The sequence below is a fragment of the Arachis stenosperma genome, chromosome 8 (assembly GCF_014773155.1).
Source record: "Arachis stenosperma cultivar V10309 chromosome 8, arast.V10309.gnm1.PFL2, whole genome shotgun sequence".
Taxonomy (NCBI): domain Eukaryota; kingdom Viridiplantae; phylum Streptophyta; class Magnoliopsida; order Fabales; family Fabaceae; genus Arachis; species Arachis stenosperma.
This window is the reverse complement of record NC_080384.1, coordinates 18380361-18399624: the sequence shown is the minus strand read 5'-3', so window position 1 is coordinate 18399624 and position 19264 is coordinate 18380361. Positions and strand designations below refer to the sequence as shown.

Below are 19264 nucleotides of genomic sequence, written 5' to 3'. Positions count from 1 at the left end.
CTTAGGTCATAGAGCACCAACAATGTAGCTGGTGCAAGATAATAAACAATGACGTAAGCAATGACGTCATAAGAAGGGTAAGGATGGGAATTGTCCATCAGACCCAACCATTATAAATAGATTGCTTAGGCAATTGTAGAAGGCATCAGACAATAGAAAGCAGGAGGCTAAGAGTACTCATATGCTAGGAGAGCAAGGAGGAAGTTGCCAAGGCGATTCTATAGTCTGAAGAAGAATTCCCTTAGGAAAAACCAATTCTAAACTCCCCTCTGGAGTTAGTATCTACAATCTCCCCTCTGGAGATAAAAACCTCTTATGTAAAATATTTTAAATAAAGGAAGTTTTTCTCCAGAAAGGTAGGCTTTTATCATAATCTCTTAGTTATGAATTATTTAGAAAGTTTAGAATTAACGGAAGAATCTGACTATTATAGATTATCTGCCTTATTAGATAATGAAAAACAGGCTGTTCTAAAAACAGAATTAAATCTCAAATCAAATGAAAATTTTAATAAACAAAATCTTTTAAAAGAAGTTTTTAATAGAAAAAATATAATATACTATGGAAAAATTCAACTTGAAGCCCCTATAAAGATAAAATCCGCCAATGGAGAACTTGAAATAGCTTTGATAAATGATGAAGAATTAAGTAAACAGATTGAGAAAATTAAGGATCAACAAAAAAGATCTAAAATTGGATGGATCCATATTAGTACTATACAAGTCTTAATCAAATCTACATATATGAAAGGAATTAATTCACCAATAAGCTTAGCAATCTGTGATAAAAGAATTACTGATGACCCAATAGATCAAATAATTGGAATTGTTCATGGAAACTTGGCAAACGTAAATGTTAAATTCAATGCCCATCTTGGATACGCTATACCTTTATCAACTGAAAATCTTGGAAGATCTATAAGCTTAGCTTATAAATTTCACAGAAAGAATCTAATGGAACAAGATGATGAACAATTTTCAATTACATATGCAATAAATTATGCTTTAACAAATAGCCATCATAGTATAATATTTAAAAACAAAGAAAGGATTTATGTTGATGAATTATTTCAGAAAATTGTAAAAACAGAAATACCAAAATATAAAGCTATTGAAAACCCAGTTCTATTACTAAAAGAACCATCAGGAAAATTAGTTTCATCGAATTTTCAAATAAGAGAATCTAAAATTAATAGCCCTTTAAGTTTATCCAAGTTAAAAATTAAAGAAGAAAGTTCTGAAATAAAAGAACTAACAAAAAAGGTTGAAAAATTAAATGAGACCCTAAACACTAAACTATGACAATAAATAAAGAAGAAATATATGTAACTTATCAAGACAAAAAACAAGAGCTCTTTGAAAGAGAAAATCGTTTGAATTATTTACAGTTTTCTGAAATAAATCAAAAAGCATTTGAAACCCTAAAAATAATTTATGACAAGTTAAAAAGAGAAGTTGAAGAGCTAGAAAAATTAATAGAATCTCTAGAAAATAGTGATGAATCGATGATAGAGTTTGCAGAAATTTTAAATAATGAAGCATAAAAAGATTGAAAAACCAGAAAATAAAATAAAAAGAAACAGGACGAGAAAATTAAAAAGTAAAATAAAGGAGTATAAAAGGGAATTAAATAATCTTCAGATTGAAATTGAAGATCTTATAATAAAAAGGATAGAAATAAGAATAAATATAAACAAGTTGGAATTAAACTTAAAAAATTTATAAATGTCTGGAAAACCATATTATAACTTAAAAGAATTAAAGCTGCTGAAAGAAAAAATGGAGAATGAAATTGAAAAATTAAACAGATATTTAGAAACAAGAGAAAGTGTAGAAATAAAAGAAGTTATTGAAGATTTGAGAAATTATATTAAAGAAAAAGACAAACAGATAAAAGATTTTATATACAGTAATCCATGCAAAAAAGAATATTATAAACTAAAACAGGATTAAAAAGTTATAAATATACATCAAAGTAGTAAAAATGGTCAATACTATAGAATTTACAAATTATTTTTATTTAAAGTTAAAAAATTTGGTATCAGAGCCAAGTTAACGATTAAGGGTAACACTTTCTCTTTAAGCAACATTTTTAGTGATACGCTAAAAAAAATAGTTAACAGATGTCCACAATTAATGGGTAAACTTCTTTGTAGTCACCATAGGTACAATAAAACAATAGGTACCACAGAAGGCACCAAATAATTATTATCCAATACTAAATATAAAGCACTCAAAACTCAAAAGAAGTGAACTAAAATTAGGAACTCTAATCCCCAAGATTTCATTTTGAAAAAAAATGGTGCCAATTAAAATTCCAAAATCTCAACCTGGTTTTGAATCAATGTGCTGATGTGATGTGTCTCCAATACACAGTGTTCAGCCACAGCTTGCTATTCTCAACTGATTCACCCTTCACTCACACAGACACACACTACTTATCACTTATCATCATCACCAACATCATGCTTCTCCTTTGCTTTTACCCACAAAATAAAAAGAGAAACAAACTTCAAATTAATTTTCTAACATTAATGTAATGTTCCCACTTCCCACTCCACTTGCCAGCTTAGCTTTCACACTTTTTATTCTTACAAAGAAAAACAAAAAACAAAAAACAAAAACCAATTTCATTGTTTCTTCTTTCTGTTGCTTTTCTCTTCTTCAACCTGTAAACTTCCTCTTAAAAAAACATTAAAAAAAAAGTGTTTATATCATATTCCTTTGGTTTCAATTTCATGACCTACTTACTACCCACCCTACTTGCCGTCATCTGATTCTTCTCCCATCAATCAATTTTATTTATTCAAAAAAAAAAAAAAACAGAATCTCGCTATTCCACGCATCAGTTCGAACTTAAAGAAGCGCGAAGCAATGGTGAAAAAGTGAGAAATTAAAGAAGAAGAAGAAGAAGAAGAAGAAGAGCGATGGTGGTTAGGAAAGTAGGGAAGTACGAGATAGGGAGGACGATTGGGGAAGGAACCTTCGCGAAGGTGAAGTTCGCTCAGAACACTGAGACCGGTGAGAGCGTCGCCATGAAAGTTCTTGACCGCGCCACAATCATCAAGCACAGCATGGTGGACCAGGTATACTCTTTTTTCTTCTGATCCACTCTATTTTTCACCTTGTTATTAATATTTGATTTGAAACTTTTTATTATTATTATTATTGTTATCATTCCGTAATTGTGCAGATCAAGAGGGAGATTTCTATTATGAAGCTAGTGAGGCATCCCTATGTTGTTCGCTTGCATGAGGCATGTGACGATTTCTGCAACTTTCTATCTGATTTCTATCTAATTATATAAGTTATGCTCCGTATCATGATTAATTATCATAGATAACAGTTTAGAAGTATCTTAAGGCATGTATAGATTTTTTTTCAGTTTTTTTTTTCTTTTGGTTTCCCGCGGTATCCCTCGGCCCGACGGTCCAAGAACTAATCCGTCGCTGAGCTCCATTGAAGGGTTTGTCGCTGGCCAATGGGTTGCTGCATGCACAAGGTGGGATTCGAACCCCCGACAGTTGCTTAAGCGAACTAGTGAGCTATATACTAGACCAATTCAACTTGGTTTTTTCAGTTGTTTTTTAATATATGTTATTTGATTGCTTGGACTTTGGAGAGAGGAATGAAATGGAAACATATTGTGATTTGATAAGGCATTGTGGTGTTTCTCTTGTTATCTGTCATGAGTCATGACCCTTATGTTCTTCATTCTGTTGTAAAATATTTTTTTTTTCAGGTTCTAGCAAGCAGAACGAAGATTTATATCATATTGGAGTTCATTACAGGTGGTGAATTGTTCGATAAAATTGTGAGTAGCGCAAGAGGGTCCCTCTTTGCCATATATTTGCTTAATTACCATATATGATATTGGTGATGATGAATATAAATAATTTTGCAGATACATCATGGACGTCTTAGCGAGACTGAAGCTAGAAGATATTTCCAACAGCTTATTGATGGTGTAGATTATTGCCACAGCAAGGGAGTCTATCACAGAGATTTGAAGGTTGGTGGTGTTGAGTTGGATCAGGAAATTTTTTGCTGATCCTAATCATGATTCCTTCTAAATTTTTTGTTTTCACCTTGTGCAGCCAGAGAATCTTTTACTTGATTCACAAGGCAATATAAAAATTTCAGATTTTGGTTTAAGCGCATTACCAGAACAGGTGAGATTGTTATCTAGTAGTTTTCATGTATGACTTCCGTACATGTAGATGAATTCATACCAATGACCTTGGTGAATTTCTTCTTAGGGTGTGAGTCTCCTTCGGACAACTTGTGGCACTCCAAACTATGTAGCCCCCGAGGTAAAACACAGCAGTGCTTGATGTTTGGTTAAATTTCAGTTTCAGTCATGTGCAGATACTAACTATTCTTATGTTGGGTTCTGTTTTTTGAATTTGTGAGCTTAGGTACTCAGTCACAAGGGTTACAATGGTGCTGTGGCAGATGTTTGGTCCTGTGGGGTTATCCTCTATGTCCTATTGGCTGGATACCTTCCCTTTGATGAGCTTGATCTAACCACCTTATACAGTAAGGTATAAATTCAAACTTGTTAAATATATATTTTTCAATTTTGACTAGATTGAACTGTAGTCAAAATATTTTTCTTAAATATTTATTTTGCTCGTAGTGGCATTCATCAGTTAGTATTATCTAGAAATTTAGGATGATAATACATAGTAATGCCTGATTTTATTTGGATGAACTTCATAGCAAATATCATTTTTGTATTTTGTTTGGATGTAAATTTGGGTCGATCTGTTTATTCACTTTGTATTGTAGGAGTGCTAGAGCAGCAATTAGTGGGGGCTGGAAACAAATATTTTTCATCTATAGTAGTCTTTCCTCCATCATTTGATAGGTGCTAACTGCAGTAGTGTCAGGCTACAAGTTTTTGTAGCTACCTCTTCTCTTCTCAAGCAGAAGCAAGAGTGTTTTTCATCAAATAAGATGTCGGATTGTTAGTAATGCTAATGAACTTTCCTTGGTTTTCTTGTTAACTCTTGCAGATTAATAAAGCAGACTTTTCATGCCCTTCTTGGTTTCCTGTAGGGGCAAAATCATTGATATGTAGAATTTTGGACACAAATCCTGAAACGGTGAGTATTGGTTGCAAAGATTAGTTGTGACTGTCTATTACAAAATGAATGTTGTATGACCACAGAGCAGAAATAATTGAGTCTTTGATGTGGTTGATATTTTGATGCTAAGCATCTGAACAAATTGTGATGATGTGTAGTTCACAATCCTATGTGTGATTGTGATTTATAGGACTGTTTTCCTTTAATAGTAAATCCAATTGTGGAAAAGTTCGGAATTTTATTGAAACTTGAAAGCATCTAATAGCCTGCAATTGATTCTTCAGTTGTAGGCGTGACATGACATGTTATGACCTTATTATTTCTCTCCATTTGGATATTAAAATGAGATGATTTTAGTATTTTTCACTAGTACTGATGGACAGAATGATGTTTATAGTAAATGCAAATATAATAATTCCGAAGCTATGTTTCACCTTTATTTCAAGATCCTTTTCTCAAGTACTGACACCTCATATGTGGAGCTACATGCTTCATTCGTTCTTGAAGTTCAGAAACTTCTTGGGTTATACATGTAATGCTTAGCCAACTAATACCATCTTTCTGATGGGCTTAAGTCTCACCTCTGTTTCAAGATCCTGGTTGTTTCTGATAATTCTGTTTACCTCTCTGGTTTGCAGCGTATAACCATAGAACAAATAAGAAACGATGAATGGTTTCAGAGGGGCTACGTTCCAGTCAGCCTTCAGGAGCATGAAGATGTAAATCTGGATGACATAAATGCTGCTTTTGATGATGCCGAGGTCTATCATTCCTTTATGCTTTATCTTCAGTTTGTCTTATAGGATTTTTATTCATTTATTTAAATTATTCTGTCTTCATTTCCAACCCATTCATTCAGCTTATTTTGTGTGTGAAGAATCATGTATGAATCCTAAGAGGCATATCAAAGAACCCAAAACACTAACAATTAACAAATAATAATAAAATAAAACTGAATTATGTTATTCCTGGAAAACCATTCTATTACATGTCAATATGAAATCATGAAAACTCTACTGCAGACGACATGAATATATAAGGCAGAAGAAAGGAATATTAAGTTAAGGAAAGCTTAGGGCATCCAAATTGCATGCAATACAAGTATTAGTACAAGTATTGCCGTTTTTCACATTGTGTCCCTACTCTTTAGTTACAGACACTAGCTTATTTTCTAGCTTATTTTTTCCCAGTTGAGTTCATATGGTGATTATCTTCCCAGCTTTGCTGACATGCTGTTTATTTTGTCATTGAAGGAAGAGAGAGATATTCGTCAAAGCCATAATGAGGACATGGGTCCCTTATTGCTTAATGCATTTGACTTGATCATTCTATCTCAAGGCTTAAACCTTGCATCAATGTTTGACAAGGGACAGGTACTTAATAATGTCTTTCTGTGTGCTATGAGGCTCAATCATCATATCTCGACATGCTCAAATAACAGCCCATATAATATTGCCCTCCCAAGGGTAGTTTGCATAATAATAGATGTAACCGTTACCTTATTAAGACATGCTAGGACGAAAAATACATTCTCTCACTTTGGATATTCTATCATTTAAAGATCTGAGACTCACTTATTTTTTTCCCTTCATATGTAGTGGTAGAACAATTATTTTATTTTGTTGGACTGATATTGTCACAGGGCTCTCTTAAGCATCACACACGTTTTATATCTCAAAAGCCAGCAAAGGTGGTTTTATCAAGTATGGAAGTTGTGGCCCAATCAATGGGATTTAAGACGCATATTCGCAACTTTAAGGTTGGTAACCTGTGATCTGCATAACTGATAACAACTATATCTCCCTCTTTTTTCCACTTCTTTTGTTGCTCTGGTTTTGTTTGCATCATTTTGCTCAATCATGTTTGAATGCAATTGTAAACTTTTAGCATCCGGTGTCATTTTAACTTGAATTAGACGTCACTGAGATTATTCTGCAGCTGAAGTGATATTGTTATGAAATTTCAGATGAGAATAGAGGGTCTCTCAGCAAATAAAACATCTTTTTTCTCGGTTATTCTGGAGGTACGTATCGATGCATCTAACAGAATTTTGAATGTAATGTAAACATTTCAACCAGCAAAATAATAATACATTTGTCTTGGTTAAAGGTTTTTGAGGTGGCTCCCACATTTTATATGGTGGACATTCAGAAAGCAGCTGGAGATGCTGGCGAATATCTCAATGTCAGTTTTCCGAAACCTCATTATGTTGATTGCTTTAATTCAATTTAATTCATGACAGGAAGTTTCACACTCTTCTGTCTTGCAGTTTTACAAGAGTTTTTGCGGCAATCTTGACGATATAATCTGGAAACCACCTCATGAAGCAAGCAAATCAAGGATCTCTAAGACTAAAAGCAAAAGGCGATAGTTTCGGTTGTAATACCTTCCTCTTTGATTGTAAACAAAGGAAGAGAAAGGGGGGGGGGGGGGGGGGGGGTATTCATAGTTATAGAACATCAACTTCTCTCACAATTGAGAGTTATAGTGTTATAGATTATATGTTTATATGTTTGTAGAGAATAATTTCTATCAGTTGACAGTGTGTCAGTGCATAGAAATTATTCTTTATGTTTTTTTATCGATCATTCGATCTTGAATCGCTGGTTTTTAGTAAATCTTTATTGTTTGGTTTTTTAGTCCTACCTCTAAAATTCTTCCTCTTGAGAAATTCGAGAATGGAAGCTTTTTTTTTACCCCCATCTCCCAGAAGAGTGTATGCAATGTTTGTGGCCATTAGTTTGGTTTGATACATTATAGATAGATCTCTCTTGGCACTTAATTTCCTCAATTTACCAAGCTTAAATTGACCTGAGATTTTGTGTGGAACCGAAAAGTACTGAAACATTTTGAATGAATTTGGCGTCAGCTTCTTAGTAGTAGTAGTAGTAGTAAGTTGGATACTAGAAAGCAAACGGTCATGTTGTGTTGAAATATGAATGAAAGAAAAGAAAAAGAGAAGCCTTTTGATCATTTGAACATGATACTTTATTTCAACATATATCAGATTACTTTTACATCCTACTGCAGACTTTATTCTATTCTAAAACCAAAACTTTTATTTTCTACTACTAAATTAAATAATCACATGGGTAATGTATCTATTACTATCTGATTATAGGGGCTCTGGTGCATCTGTGATTTGGGTTCTTCTTGTGCTTCTTGGACGGATGGCCAGTATGCCGCCGGCCGCAGGCTTTGGCTTCGGCTTCCACGGTAAACATCAAGTCTTAAATTACTGTTGTTGTAATCTTCAAATATATATTGTGTTAGAGAAATGATTGCAACTTAAGATGTAAAAGCCGTACTTGTGTCCCACGGTTTAGGAATTTGATAACCAGAGATGTTCCGTGAACAATTCATTTCAACTACACTACTAAACATATAAAAGATGTGCAATTTAAACTTTGATATATGTATTTTGCATTATTTTTAGTTAGTTAAGTGAAGTCTATCTTCACCGTTGGTTTTCCAACCTCTTATATTTGCATGAACATAAATTTTAATATATCACAGTTTGATGATAAACTGGTAATTAAAACAAATAAATCTTACTTATTTTATTTTAAGTTGTATGCATGGGCTAATTTGCTAAACTTGTACCACAAGTAGTTATATGGTTGACTTTACTAGATACATTTACTATAAGTCAAAAATAATTCAAATATTTAATATTTACTCATCTACTATTTTATCTGTGGAAGGCTAAATAAAAGTTGTTCAAACCGAATTTTAAGCATAGTAAGCTCGTATTAGCAACTAGCAAAGAAAAAAAAGACCCCCAAAAAAAAAATAGCAAAGAAAAGACTTGGCCATTGCTGTTATTTGGACCACTCAAATTCCACACGTCTTGCTAACGACCAAACATTGGGTTCGTGTCCATCCATATCTGTAGCAATCGTTACATCAAAATGTCATTTCTCTAGTTTAGACCTTGTTGCTAGTGGGATATGCTTTAGAAATTGAAATATAGGAACATTGAATAAGCTAAGGGAGAGTTATGAGTATGTATGGTATTTATCTAAGGGCGAAACTCTCTGCCAAAATTGTGTCAATTGAAAATTTTTTAGGTTGTGACTGTGAGGCTGTGAGCCTGATAATGGAAGGGTATACAACTTATATAGCCAGTATTGAGAACGTAAATTAAACAAAAAAAGTCAAAAATAATATCTGTATACTAAAAATCAATTATCAAATTAATCATTGTGTAATTAAATTAATAGTAATCAGCTTTCTATTTTATTTCACTAAAAATATTAGTCTTCAGACTTTTTTTTTCGGCCTTTTTTTGTATGAAAGTAAAAGTAGTAATTTATCCTAATATTATAATTTTTGGTATTTTTTAAAACTGGAGAAGGTACACCAAATCGGAGGGTCTAATTTTTGTGGATTTTGATCCTCTAAAGTTTGAATTTCATTTTAAAGAGTAAAGTGTGATCTCTACCTTTAAATAGTTTGTTTTTCATATTTATTAATTTTTTTTATTTTTTTAATAAAAATCTCTCGATCCGATTTCTCCTTTTCTAATTAAATAGTTTCACATTTAAGAGTAACACCCTAACCGTCTACATTTCAAAAAAACATCATTTGCCACTCCAATATCAAAAACAAAAAGTGTATATTATTTGGTCAAGCAACCAATTTCGTCCTTTCTCTACACTCCTTTACGTATTTTTTTGGAACAGAGAAATGTCCCTATAGAACCAAACATTTACCCAACATAAAACCGGAATGCTTGTTTCTTCCACTGTAAACAGTCTCAAAACTAAGACTTTGTTTGGATGAAGAAATTAAGTTAAAGAAAGTAAGTGAAAAAGAAATAAAAAAGAGAAAAAAAAGGAGTGAAAATTTATTTGTTTGGACGAAGAAAACTGTATATAATTAATTTTTCTTTTAATTTTTTCTGCTAGAGCCAATTTTTGGGTGTAAATTATATATATTCCCATTTTATCAAAGAGTTTTACATGGAAGAATTGATATCTCAAAAAAAATCTTATAATAAGAATTTAGATTTTTTACCATAAATTCTAAATATTAAAATTTTCTAATTAATTGTATTAGGGTTGGCATATGTATGATGAGGGGTGATGCAGTGCAGAATTTAGATTTAGAGGATGAGAATACAGTGGTGTAGGAAATTGGATTGGATGATGAAGGGGCTGTAAGGAACTTGGAAGATTCGGGAGAACTTGGAAGATTCGGGAGACTTAGAGTAGTATACAGACGGTGAAACTAATCAAGATGAATACGGAGAAAGTTTGGATAAAGATATGGCTGAAAATAGAGCTGGGATCTGACTGTCGAATCAGGAGCTGTTTTATATGACGAGGATGAGGACATTATAACTATTCTCCAAGCTCATAATGAAGTATTAGCACAAAAAAGAAGGCAAGGGTGCAGCCACATAGAAGGTAAGGGGGCAATGGCCTCCCCTAACCCTCAATTTTTTTCTATAAATTATACATAAAATTTAATTTAGCCCCCATAAATATTTTATTTTATTTTATTTTAAATATAAAATTAATTTTTTGGCCCCTCCCTCACAATGAGGTTAGCTCCGCCCCTGAAAGAAGGCAAGCAAAACAGAAAGAGAAAGTAAGAAGGAGCCGCCCAAAAAATCGAAATAGGGTGTGTAACAAAATTTTTAAATGATTTTAGTTTGTGGAATATGAAGGGTTTAAAGGGTGTTGGAAAGTGAAAAATGGTAAAAAAATTTAAGCGTAAAAATAATGTAAATATGTTAGGATTGATAGAGATAATGAAGGAGGTGATCTCTAAATTTGATGTAGTGCAATTTTGGGGTAATGATGCGGTAGATTTGGAATTTATGGGATCGGAAGGCGTTTCTGGAGGTTTATTAATAATGTAGGATGTTATGATGTTTAGGTTTGTTGACTTGGTGTATGATGCGCATACAAGGGAAGATAAGCTTGCTGTGTAAAAAGAGTTGAGTTTTTGTATCGAAAATATGTCAAGTTTTTCTTTGCTACATGGGTGTCTTCAATGAGGTTGTGCAGTTGGAAGAAAGAAAAGGTGCTAGTGTGTTAACAGCATTATCGAACTGGTGAATATAGAGCTGAATTACCGTAAGTTTATGTGGTTCAAGGGTCAATCGTGCAGTCAAATTAATAGAATATTGGTGAGTTTTGTTTTATTGTTATCATTTGGAGTACTTGGTTGAAAAGGAATGACAGAATTTTCAGGAATCAAGAATCAGATGTTGCAGGAATAGTTAACAAGTCGATTAAAAGTTACAAAGATTGGAGTAATATTTGATCCTTTGGGTTGTTAATAACTTTTGTCGAAGATGAATTCACTTTTCTATTGAGACGTTAATGTTCTACCTTATTGTGTTGAGTTTTTTATTTCAAAAAAAAATATTTTTATTGAGAGCCAGCCAACCATAAAAAACTATCTGCAAAAGATTCTAATAATTGGTAAAAGGTGGAGTGAAGTGTGATAGATTTTGAAATGCTCACTCTTAATAAAGGGAAATAGGGAATGCTGCTAAACATTTTGTGATGCTACTTGAAAATCAACTACAACTAACTATAAGTAGATTTTCTTATTTTCCTATTTGAACTTGAATATAGAAACACTTGAAACATGATTAATAAGTAATATAACTATTTAAACGCTCTAAAAAGAAGTTACACATATATAAACAAATATATTGTCACCTAACCTTAATAAACCTTATTTATCATTGCTTGAGCGACTTAACAATTGAAACTTATTTGAAGAAGCAGCATATCTAGCAGAAAATCCATGGCGCAACGATTCTTCGTCGTCCTCCACGCAACCCTCGTCGAAGTTTTGAGCATAGCTTAAAGGGTCATACCTAAAACCACCGACGGATTTGTAAGCGCCGCCGGCCGATCTCTTCCTCCATGGAAGCTTAAACTTGAGACGCCCGAAACATGAAAGCAACCCTCCTTCTACTTTGCTTCTTGGAGATGAAGATGATGAACTATTTCTCTCCATGGCTTGAGATAATTGCTACCTTCATGAATGAGTTTATTTTTTGGCTCTTGTCTTGTTCCAAGCTTCCAACACTTCTATTTTATGCTATGGACTTTAGTGTGTGGTAGAAAAAGTATTATTTAAGCAGAAAATCTCATAGCATTCCGCGTGTTTATTTATTATTAATAAAATTAATAAATAATAATTGATAATGCAAAGGAATATATATCAAACAATATAACTTTGTCGTGATGGATTGGTCCATATTGTAATATGAAGAGAATCTTAGTGTAAATGGGTACAGTATGATTTTTATGCTTTCGGTAAAACGTGCGGAGGATATACATTTGTTCTTGATCAATAAGAAAAAGTTGAAAGTAAGAAAATAATTCATCAAAGATGCATAATATCACTTTAGTTTGATTATAGTAAATACAACCCCCAATGGTTAGGTTGATTGAGATAGTAAACAACTTTGATTTTATGATTCATATTTCATAGCAAAATCTATATTATATAAACGTACTTAATATCTTGACTTATATCAAATTTATTGTTATTAGGATAAAGTATATTTTTTATCTTTGAAGTTTGTTAAAAATTTTTAAAATATCCTTAAATTTTATTTTATTTCAATTTTGTTCTAAAAATTTTTTATTTGGATCAAATATAGTGCTGACGGTTATTTTTAAAAAAAATTTAGCAACAATTTTATAAGAGCATCCTTCAACACAAGTGTTCATACCCTGGCCCAACGCTAAGGGCCCAGGTCCAACCAAAAGGCCTGACCCAATAGATTAAGCCTAGCAAAGCACCGACCTCCACCTAAGAAGTCGGTGTCAACCACGACTTAGTATAAAGAAGTCGGATATGAGATTAGCTGGCAGATAAACACTCATTCGAATGAGTAACCGCCCTTAAAATCTCTCTAACCGCTTCCTAAAGCCATATCTTAACCTCCCCAAGATATTGGGACGGTTAATATCCTAAAGATACGGCACTACACCAGCGGTGGTTATTGGCTCACCACTATAAGTACACTGACACCTATCAGGTATTTCTAAGCCCAATACTCTCTAGACCTGCTCACACTCTTGCTAACTTAAGCATCGGAGTGTCTTTGCAGGTACCACCCCCCTATTCATCCACGCGAACAAGTCGGACGGAGCCTCCCGAGTTGCAGATTCATTCGGAGTCCTCCTCCTTCACACATTTGGGCCACTCAACGCCATCCATTGCATTTATCTCCGGTTACCCACCGTAACAACAAGTAAATCAGACATAGTTGTCATGCATTATTACTAAATTGACTCTAAACTTTTTGAAAATTTAGCTGTCCAAGATATATTCGATGCAAATTAAAAACTTCAGAGACAAAATTGAAGGAAAATAAAATTTATGAATATTTTTAAAATTTTTAACAAACTTCAAATACAAAAAATATATTTTACCCTTGTTATTATCTACATTTAACTTATAAAAGATGGATTAATAGACACGTTAATATCTAATAATAACAATAATAAAATATTGCTTTTTATATTGCCTATAATAAATATATTCATGCCTTAATATACTAATCGTGAATTCATAATAATGAAAATAAAGAAGATTGTCGCTGACTAAGGAATTATTGCATATATAAAGTGGGATTTAAACTTTAAATACTTATTTAAGCAGATTAGTGAGTTAATCAGTACACCAACCCAACTTATTACTATTTGCAATTTATAGGCACATTCTTATGTGGAAATTAACCATTGGTGTCGCTGGATTTTAGATAGTGAATGCTTCAACATTGAATATAATTGATAATGGTGGTTGAAGTTGAAACTAGTCTCGCTTGCACAAGAAATAAGAAAGAGACTTGCTTGTTTCATCATGGCGGGTGGGGCAATGATTCTGATGTTTTAGAAAAGAATATTCCTAGCAGACAAAAATTGTGCCCAAGCTCATTTGGCTTACGAAATTGTGACTGTACTTTGATTTTTATTTTATATACAGAATTAATTAATGCACACATTTCTCCCTTTAAGTACAGTGAGATATCTACATCTACGTGGAACCCGTCATGTTACTCACCTATCTGAAAATGTGAGTTAAATGTTTGAGGCAGGAAAAAAAAATATATTTATACAAGTACTAGGTGATAATTAGAGCAAATAGTTTGTAATTCTAAACATACTTGTAACTTTTTAGAAGGCAAATTAAAATGAGATAGGAAAAAGAAGAAGAAGAAGTTAAGAATTTGTGCATAAAACTTTAAACCTTTGTGACTTGTAATGAAAATTATCTAACAATTTTGAGATTCATTAGCATAAACACTTAAGTATGTGTTGGTTGGGAGCTAACAATTAATCATTGATCCGTCGGACTTCACCTTACGATGGGTAGGGAGGTAGCCAAAAAATGCTACATATATGTTATTATTAAAGATCGAACGCTTAAATAGCCTAACTAACTATTTAAATATCACAATCTATTGCGGATCGGAACTCCATTTAAGGGTTTATTGTTGGCCAATGAATTGCTGCATGTACAAGGCGAAATTCGAACGCTCGACATTTGCTTAAGCGGACTAGTGAGTTAACCACTAGACTAACCCAAGTTGATTCAAGCAACAACAAACCTAAACCTTGCTTCACCGCACCAAATCTGTTTCTATACATAAGTCTTTCAAGTTTGAGAATTCTACATGACCCGTATCTTTAAGTTTTCATATTACCAAGTGAACTACAAATTACACATCTCTCAAACTTGAATAAATCACTTTGGCCCTTATTTTGTTTTTCAACAAAACCCCAAAAGAACACACTAAATACATTTCTACCCTATCACCACTCCTGTGTAACTCTCTGACAGTTTGAAGCTGCCTTTGCCGTCAACAGGAAGCCGGTGCATAGAGTTGGAAGGAGTTGACGACATGGAAGGATCCGCAGGATAAAGCTAGACTGCATCAGGCTGTGGCAGTGTTTCGGCTCTCTAGATATGATGACTCGACACAAAAACAAAAAAAAAAACTAGAAATGGAAGAAAGGAAAGCTTGCAAATGGATAGTGACAAAGAAGAATATGGAAGAAGAGAAAGAAGGAGATGTTGAGAGATGTCGGTGAACAGAAAAATGGGGGAGAGGAGCTGCCGGCAAAAGAGATAAACAACGGCGGCCCCTCAAACCATAGTCCTACGGACTTGTGGTGTTTTAGGCCATGGGTAGTAGCCGAAACCTAACCCGGCCTACCATTTCAAAAAATGTGACGTTGTGATAATTTGGATTTGGATGGCAAGTGCTCACCTACTAAAACAAAAAGGATGATAATACCAAAAGGAAAAAAAGAGGGCATAAAATGATGATATCGAATTTTTTTTTCTTACATGGATGCTTACACTTGTCTAGGATTACAATCACGGCTATCCAACACTCATCTTCCCACAATTCCCAAAAGAATAAAATATAAGAGAATCTTGTATCTACAACCCCAAATTGAGGTATCAAGTCTTACTATTTCTCATCAAGTCTTACCAATTGCCAATTGCCAACCAAACTGACCTTTTTTTGTGTGTATACTATAATTCCTAGATATTTTATACCTCCATATCTTAAACCTTTACATATACTCACTCATATATACCCTTGAAATACAAATTCCAGTTTGATTTTCCAAGCCATCTAACTTGTTCTTCATTCATCTCATACAACCTATAGTTATAGTACAACCTATACGTCCTATTAGTCTACTACAAACCAATAGTATTCCTTATGATTAAGGGAAAAAAATTGCACATCAATAAGTGAGTAACAATAACATAATATAATAAAATTTGACAAATAAACTAGTACAATATTAAAATCGGATGGCCTAGTTAAATAAAGATACAGAAAGAGGGAAAAAAAGAAAAACGGCAAACATGATGGATAAAGCTATTTTCACAGATGACCAAATATGCAATGCTTCAATTGCAGACAACAAAAATTGCAAGAAGATCAAGACTGCCCCAGATATTTTAAAGTTGAATAAACATTTTTCAAGCAGCAACAAAATATTGAAATACAGAAGTCTTAACAGAAACAAAATTAATGTTTAGTTACCCCCATGCAAGTCGCAAGATCAATTATGGTCTCTAGAACAAGTGAATTTATTTTTATTTTTATTTTATTTTTTTACTTTTATTTTTTTGAACCTTTTGTCAGCATGACCCAACATAGACCACCCTTCACATTAACACTAAATCCCTAACTAAACAAATCTTGCAAAAGCATAGACGAGTATGAACATGTTCTTTGGATTTAACCATCCAAAAAGGGAAAATATGCATAATGATGAAATTCAAAAAGATGCCTGAGCAAATATAAAAATATAATCTGACATAGCTATGTTTGGATTGAATTACATAATTAAAATTACCTCTACACAAAATTGAGATGCATTTCACTACACCCTCAACCAGTCCCTCCTCAAAATCTTGATCCAAAAGTAGCTTGCTAACATGAAGGGGCTAACAAAATCTAGGTGCATAAACATTAATAGTTGTTATCTAGAAGTATATAACTACAACAGGTAAAATGCAATTTAATCGCTACATCTTAACTGCTACCTTTTCAACCGAACTTTTCTTAACCAATCCTCTGGAACTCAACTCATTCAACAACTCCAAAGCTTCGTCAGCTAATCCTTCATAAGCAATGCCCTCTATAAGAATTGTATATGTAGTTTCAGTAGGTTTGCATCCTCTCTCTACCATATAAGCCAGAAAATCGATAGCGCGACTAGTTTGTTGAACCTTGCATAGCCCCAACATGACCGAATTGTAAGTAATAGCATTCGGCCTAATACCTAATCTCTCCAAGTCCCGGAAAATTTTGATAGCCTCTTCTACCTTCCCTTCACGGCTGAGACCTCCGAGCAGTGAAGAGTAAGTAATTATATCGGGTTTAAGACCTTTTCTGCACATCTCTTCCAAGAGTTCCACAGCCAACTCCGTTTTCCCGGCCTTTGAAAGGCCATCAATAACTGTATTGTAAGTAATCAAAACAGGAGAGCACCCTTTGTGACTAAGTTGATTCAGTATCTCGACAGCAACATCTACCTTCCCATCTTTGCATAATGCTGTGAGTAAAGTATTATATGTCACTATATCAGGATAACAACCCCTAGACACCATTAGTTCCAAGTACTGAATTGCTCTATCCATCTTCTTTTCTTTACAAAACCCATGAAGCAATGGATTGTAACTCAAGGAATTCGGAATACAACCGTGCTTTGGCATCTTCTCCAAGATATCGATCGCCCTACCCAACAATCCTTTCCGGCACAAGAAGTTGATCAAAATATTAAAAGTAACAACACTAGGGGCGCAACCCTTGCGAAGCATGTCGGATAACAGCCTCTCCGCATCCATCCATCTCCCGGTGCTACACATGCTCCGCAAAATAATGTTATGAGTAATCACATTCGGTTGGCAACCATATGATTGCATGTTATTCAAGAACTTAATCGCCTCGTCCAACCGGCCTTCCTTACAAATCCCATTGATAAGAACATTAAACGTGACAACATCCGGTTTGCATCCTCTGCTCCTCATCTCATCCAACAATTTCATCGCCTGGCCAACGCCACATTCTTTACAAGTCGCTTCGATCAAAATCGTGTAAGTTATCACATCCGGATAACACTCCCTCTGCAACTGCCTATCTAGAACTTCCATTGCCTGCTTCAATTTCCCACCATCACACAAACTACGCAAAATGGTGTTATAAGTAACCACATCCGGCGCCACGCTCATTCTCTCGAGCACCTGGAGTGCCTTATCTATCTCCCCTGACTTACAGTAACCACTAATCAACACATTGTAAGTTATAACATCAGGGACGGCGCCGGAATCCTCGAGTATCTCGAGGATCCTCGTCGCCTTCTTGGTCCTCCGAGCTCGGCAGAACCCTCGAATCAAAGTGGTGCAGGCAATTACATCAGGGATATCACCCTGGTAAGCCATGCGCTCAAGAAACCTAAGTCCTTCATCTAATTCCCCGTTCCTCACAAGCTTCCTCAGGTACTGGTTGTTCTCAAACTCCTCCAATGTTCTACAAGCTTCCACCGTTCCGTTCGATTCACCGTTCGGCGGCGCCACTGATCTTCCACCACCAAAATGGTGCAATTTACCGTTCGAAACAGCGAGAATGCGGTTACTACTATAACGGTTTCTTCTTCTAAGTTTAATGATGCAGTTGAGTTTTGCAAAATTAATAGAAGGGCGAGAAAGGGTATTATTGTCCAAAACCCTACCTTTGAAGTTTGTGAGTTCTCTATGCAAGTTGTGAAAAGAGAAGAACTGTTCGTGTGGTGCCACCAAATCCATCGCTTCAAGTTTGGAGAAGCAATTAGGGATATGAATGTAGTCTTCAGTTGCTTATCCTTATTCCTTTCTCACCCTCTGCTTTGTTTAGTGCAATACTAAGAGCATTCGTCACACTGTGTGTGTTTGGGCCTTGGGTTCGATTTTTTGTATAATTAGGCTTCTTTATTTGTGCTTTTCCAAACAAACATAATGTACATTCAGAATCTAAGTTTTTAGGACCAAAACGAAATCTAACAATGAAACAAAAAATTAGCTGTTGCCCATTCGTTTAATGGTTAATACTCCAATTTGTTCTTAAAAAATCATTTATTTTTAAATTAGTTTTTAAAAAATTAAATTAGTTATATTAATTTTTAAAAGATAAAATATAAATTAAATTGGTCCTATATTAGATAATAATTTAATAAATTAATGTCACGTGTCCCAAAAAATTAGTTAATATGTCACGTCAATAACACGTGACATCATCTAACATGTCATAAATTTATTTAGACTCAAATTAATCTCTAAAAATATACATGTAAGTTATTTTTATTTTTAAAATTTTTAAAATTGTTTAAATTAATTTTTATATAATTCTTTCTTTTTTTTCATAATATTAAAATTTTAATATTTCTTAATACTACTTAATATTAGTATTATTTTTTAGATCTTAATAAACAAATTATGTCTACATAAAATAATAAATATAATTAAATATTACAAAAAAATATAGAAAAAAATTATTTTAATTTAAATATTACAGTAATTTGATTATTTATATTATACTGTCGGAAGCAAAATTTTGTTTATTAGCAGAAAAAATATTTAAAATTAGTAAAAGGAATCATCCAAAAGAAAGAAGGAAAAGAGCGACGC

General features: G+C 33.6%; 2 protein-coding genes across 3 annotated transcripts; one reads left to right on the top strand and one right to left on the bottom strand.

Annotated features, from left to right (window-relative positions):
* Nucleotides 1-2445: 2445 nt before the first annotated feature.
* Nucleotides 2446-7529, top strand: LOC130944844 (CBL-interacting serine/threonine-protein kinase 8). Of its 2 annotated transcripts, XM_057873400.1 has the most exons (14): nucleotides 2446-3085; nucleotides 3193-3255; nucleotides 3742-3813; nucleotides 3904-4011; nucleotides 4097-4171; nucleotides 4259-4312; nucleotides 4418-4543; nucleotides 5018-5107; nucleotides 5728-5850; nucleotides 6343-6462; nucleotides 6732-6848; nucleotides 7056-7112; nucleotides 7199-7273; nucleotides 7359-7529. In XM_057873400.1, the coding sequence occupies exons 1-14, from the start codon at nucleotides 2927-2929 to the stop codon at nucleotides 7458-7460; spliced, it is 1341 nt and encodes a 446-aa protein (XP_057729383.1). In that variant the 5' UTR covers nucleotides 2446-2926; the 3' UTR covers nucleotides 7461-7529. The 2 variants fall into 2 exon arrangements, with proteins under 2 accessions (XP_057729383.1, XP_057729384.1); XM_057873401.1 differs by lacking the exons at nucleotides 2446-3085; nucleotides 3193-3255 and adding an exon at nucleotides 3266-3501.
* An 8871-nt stretch (nucleotides 7530-16400) lies between these two features.
* On the bottom strand, nucleotides 16401-18457 carry LOC130943673 (pentatricopeptide repeat-containing protein At1g09900). Its single transcript, XM_057871655.1, has 2 exons — nucleotides 16646-18457; nucleotides 16401-16556 (listed from the first exon to the last, which is right to left on the bottom strand). Exons 1-2 carry the CDS (start codon nucleotides 18404-18406, stop codon nucleotides 16533-16535), a joined length of 1785 nt encoding a protein of 594 aa, XP_057727638.1. The 5' UTR covers nucleotides 18407-18457; the 3' UTR covers nucleotides 16401-16532.
* Between the last annotated feature and the right edge of the window lie 807 nt (nucleotides 18458-19264).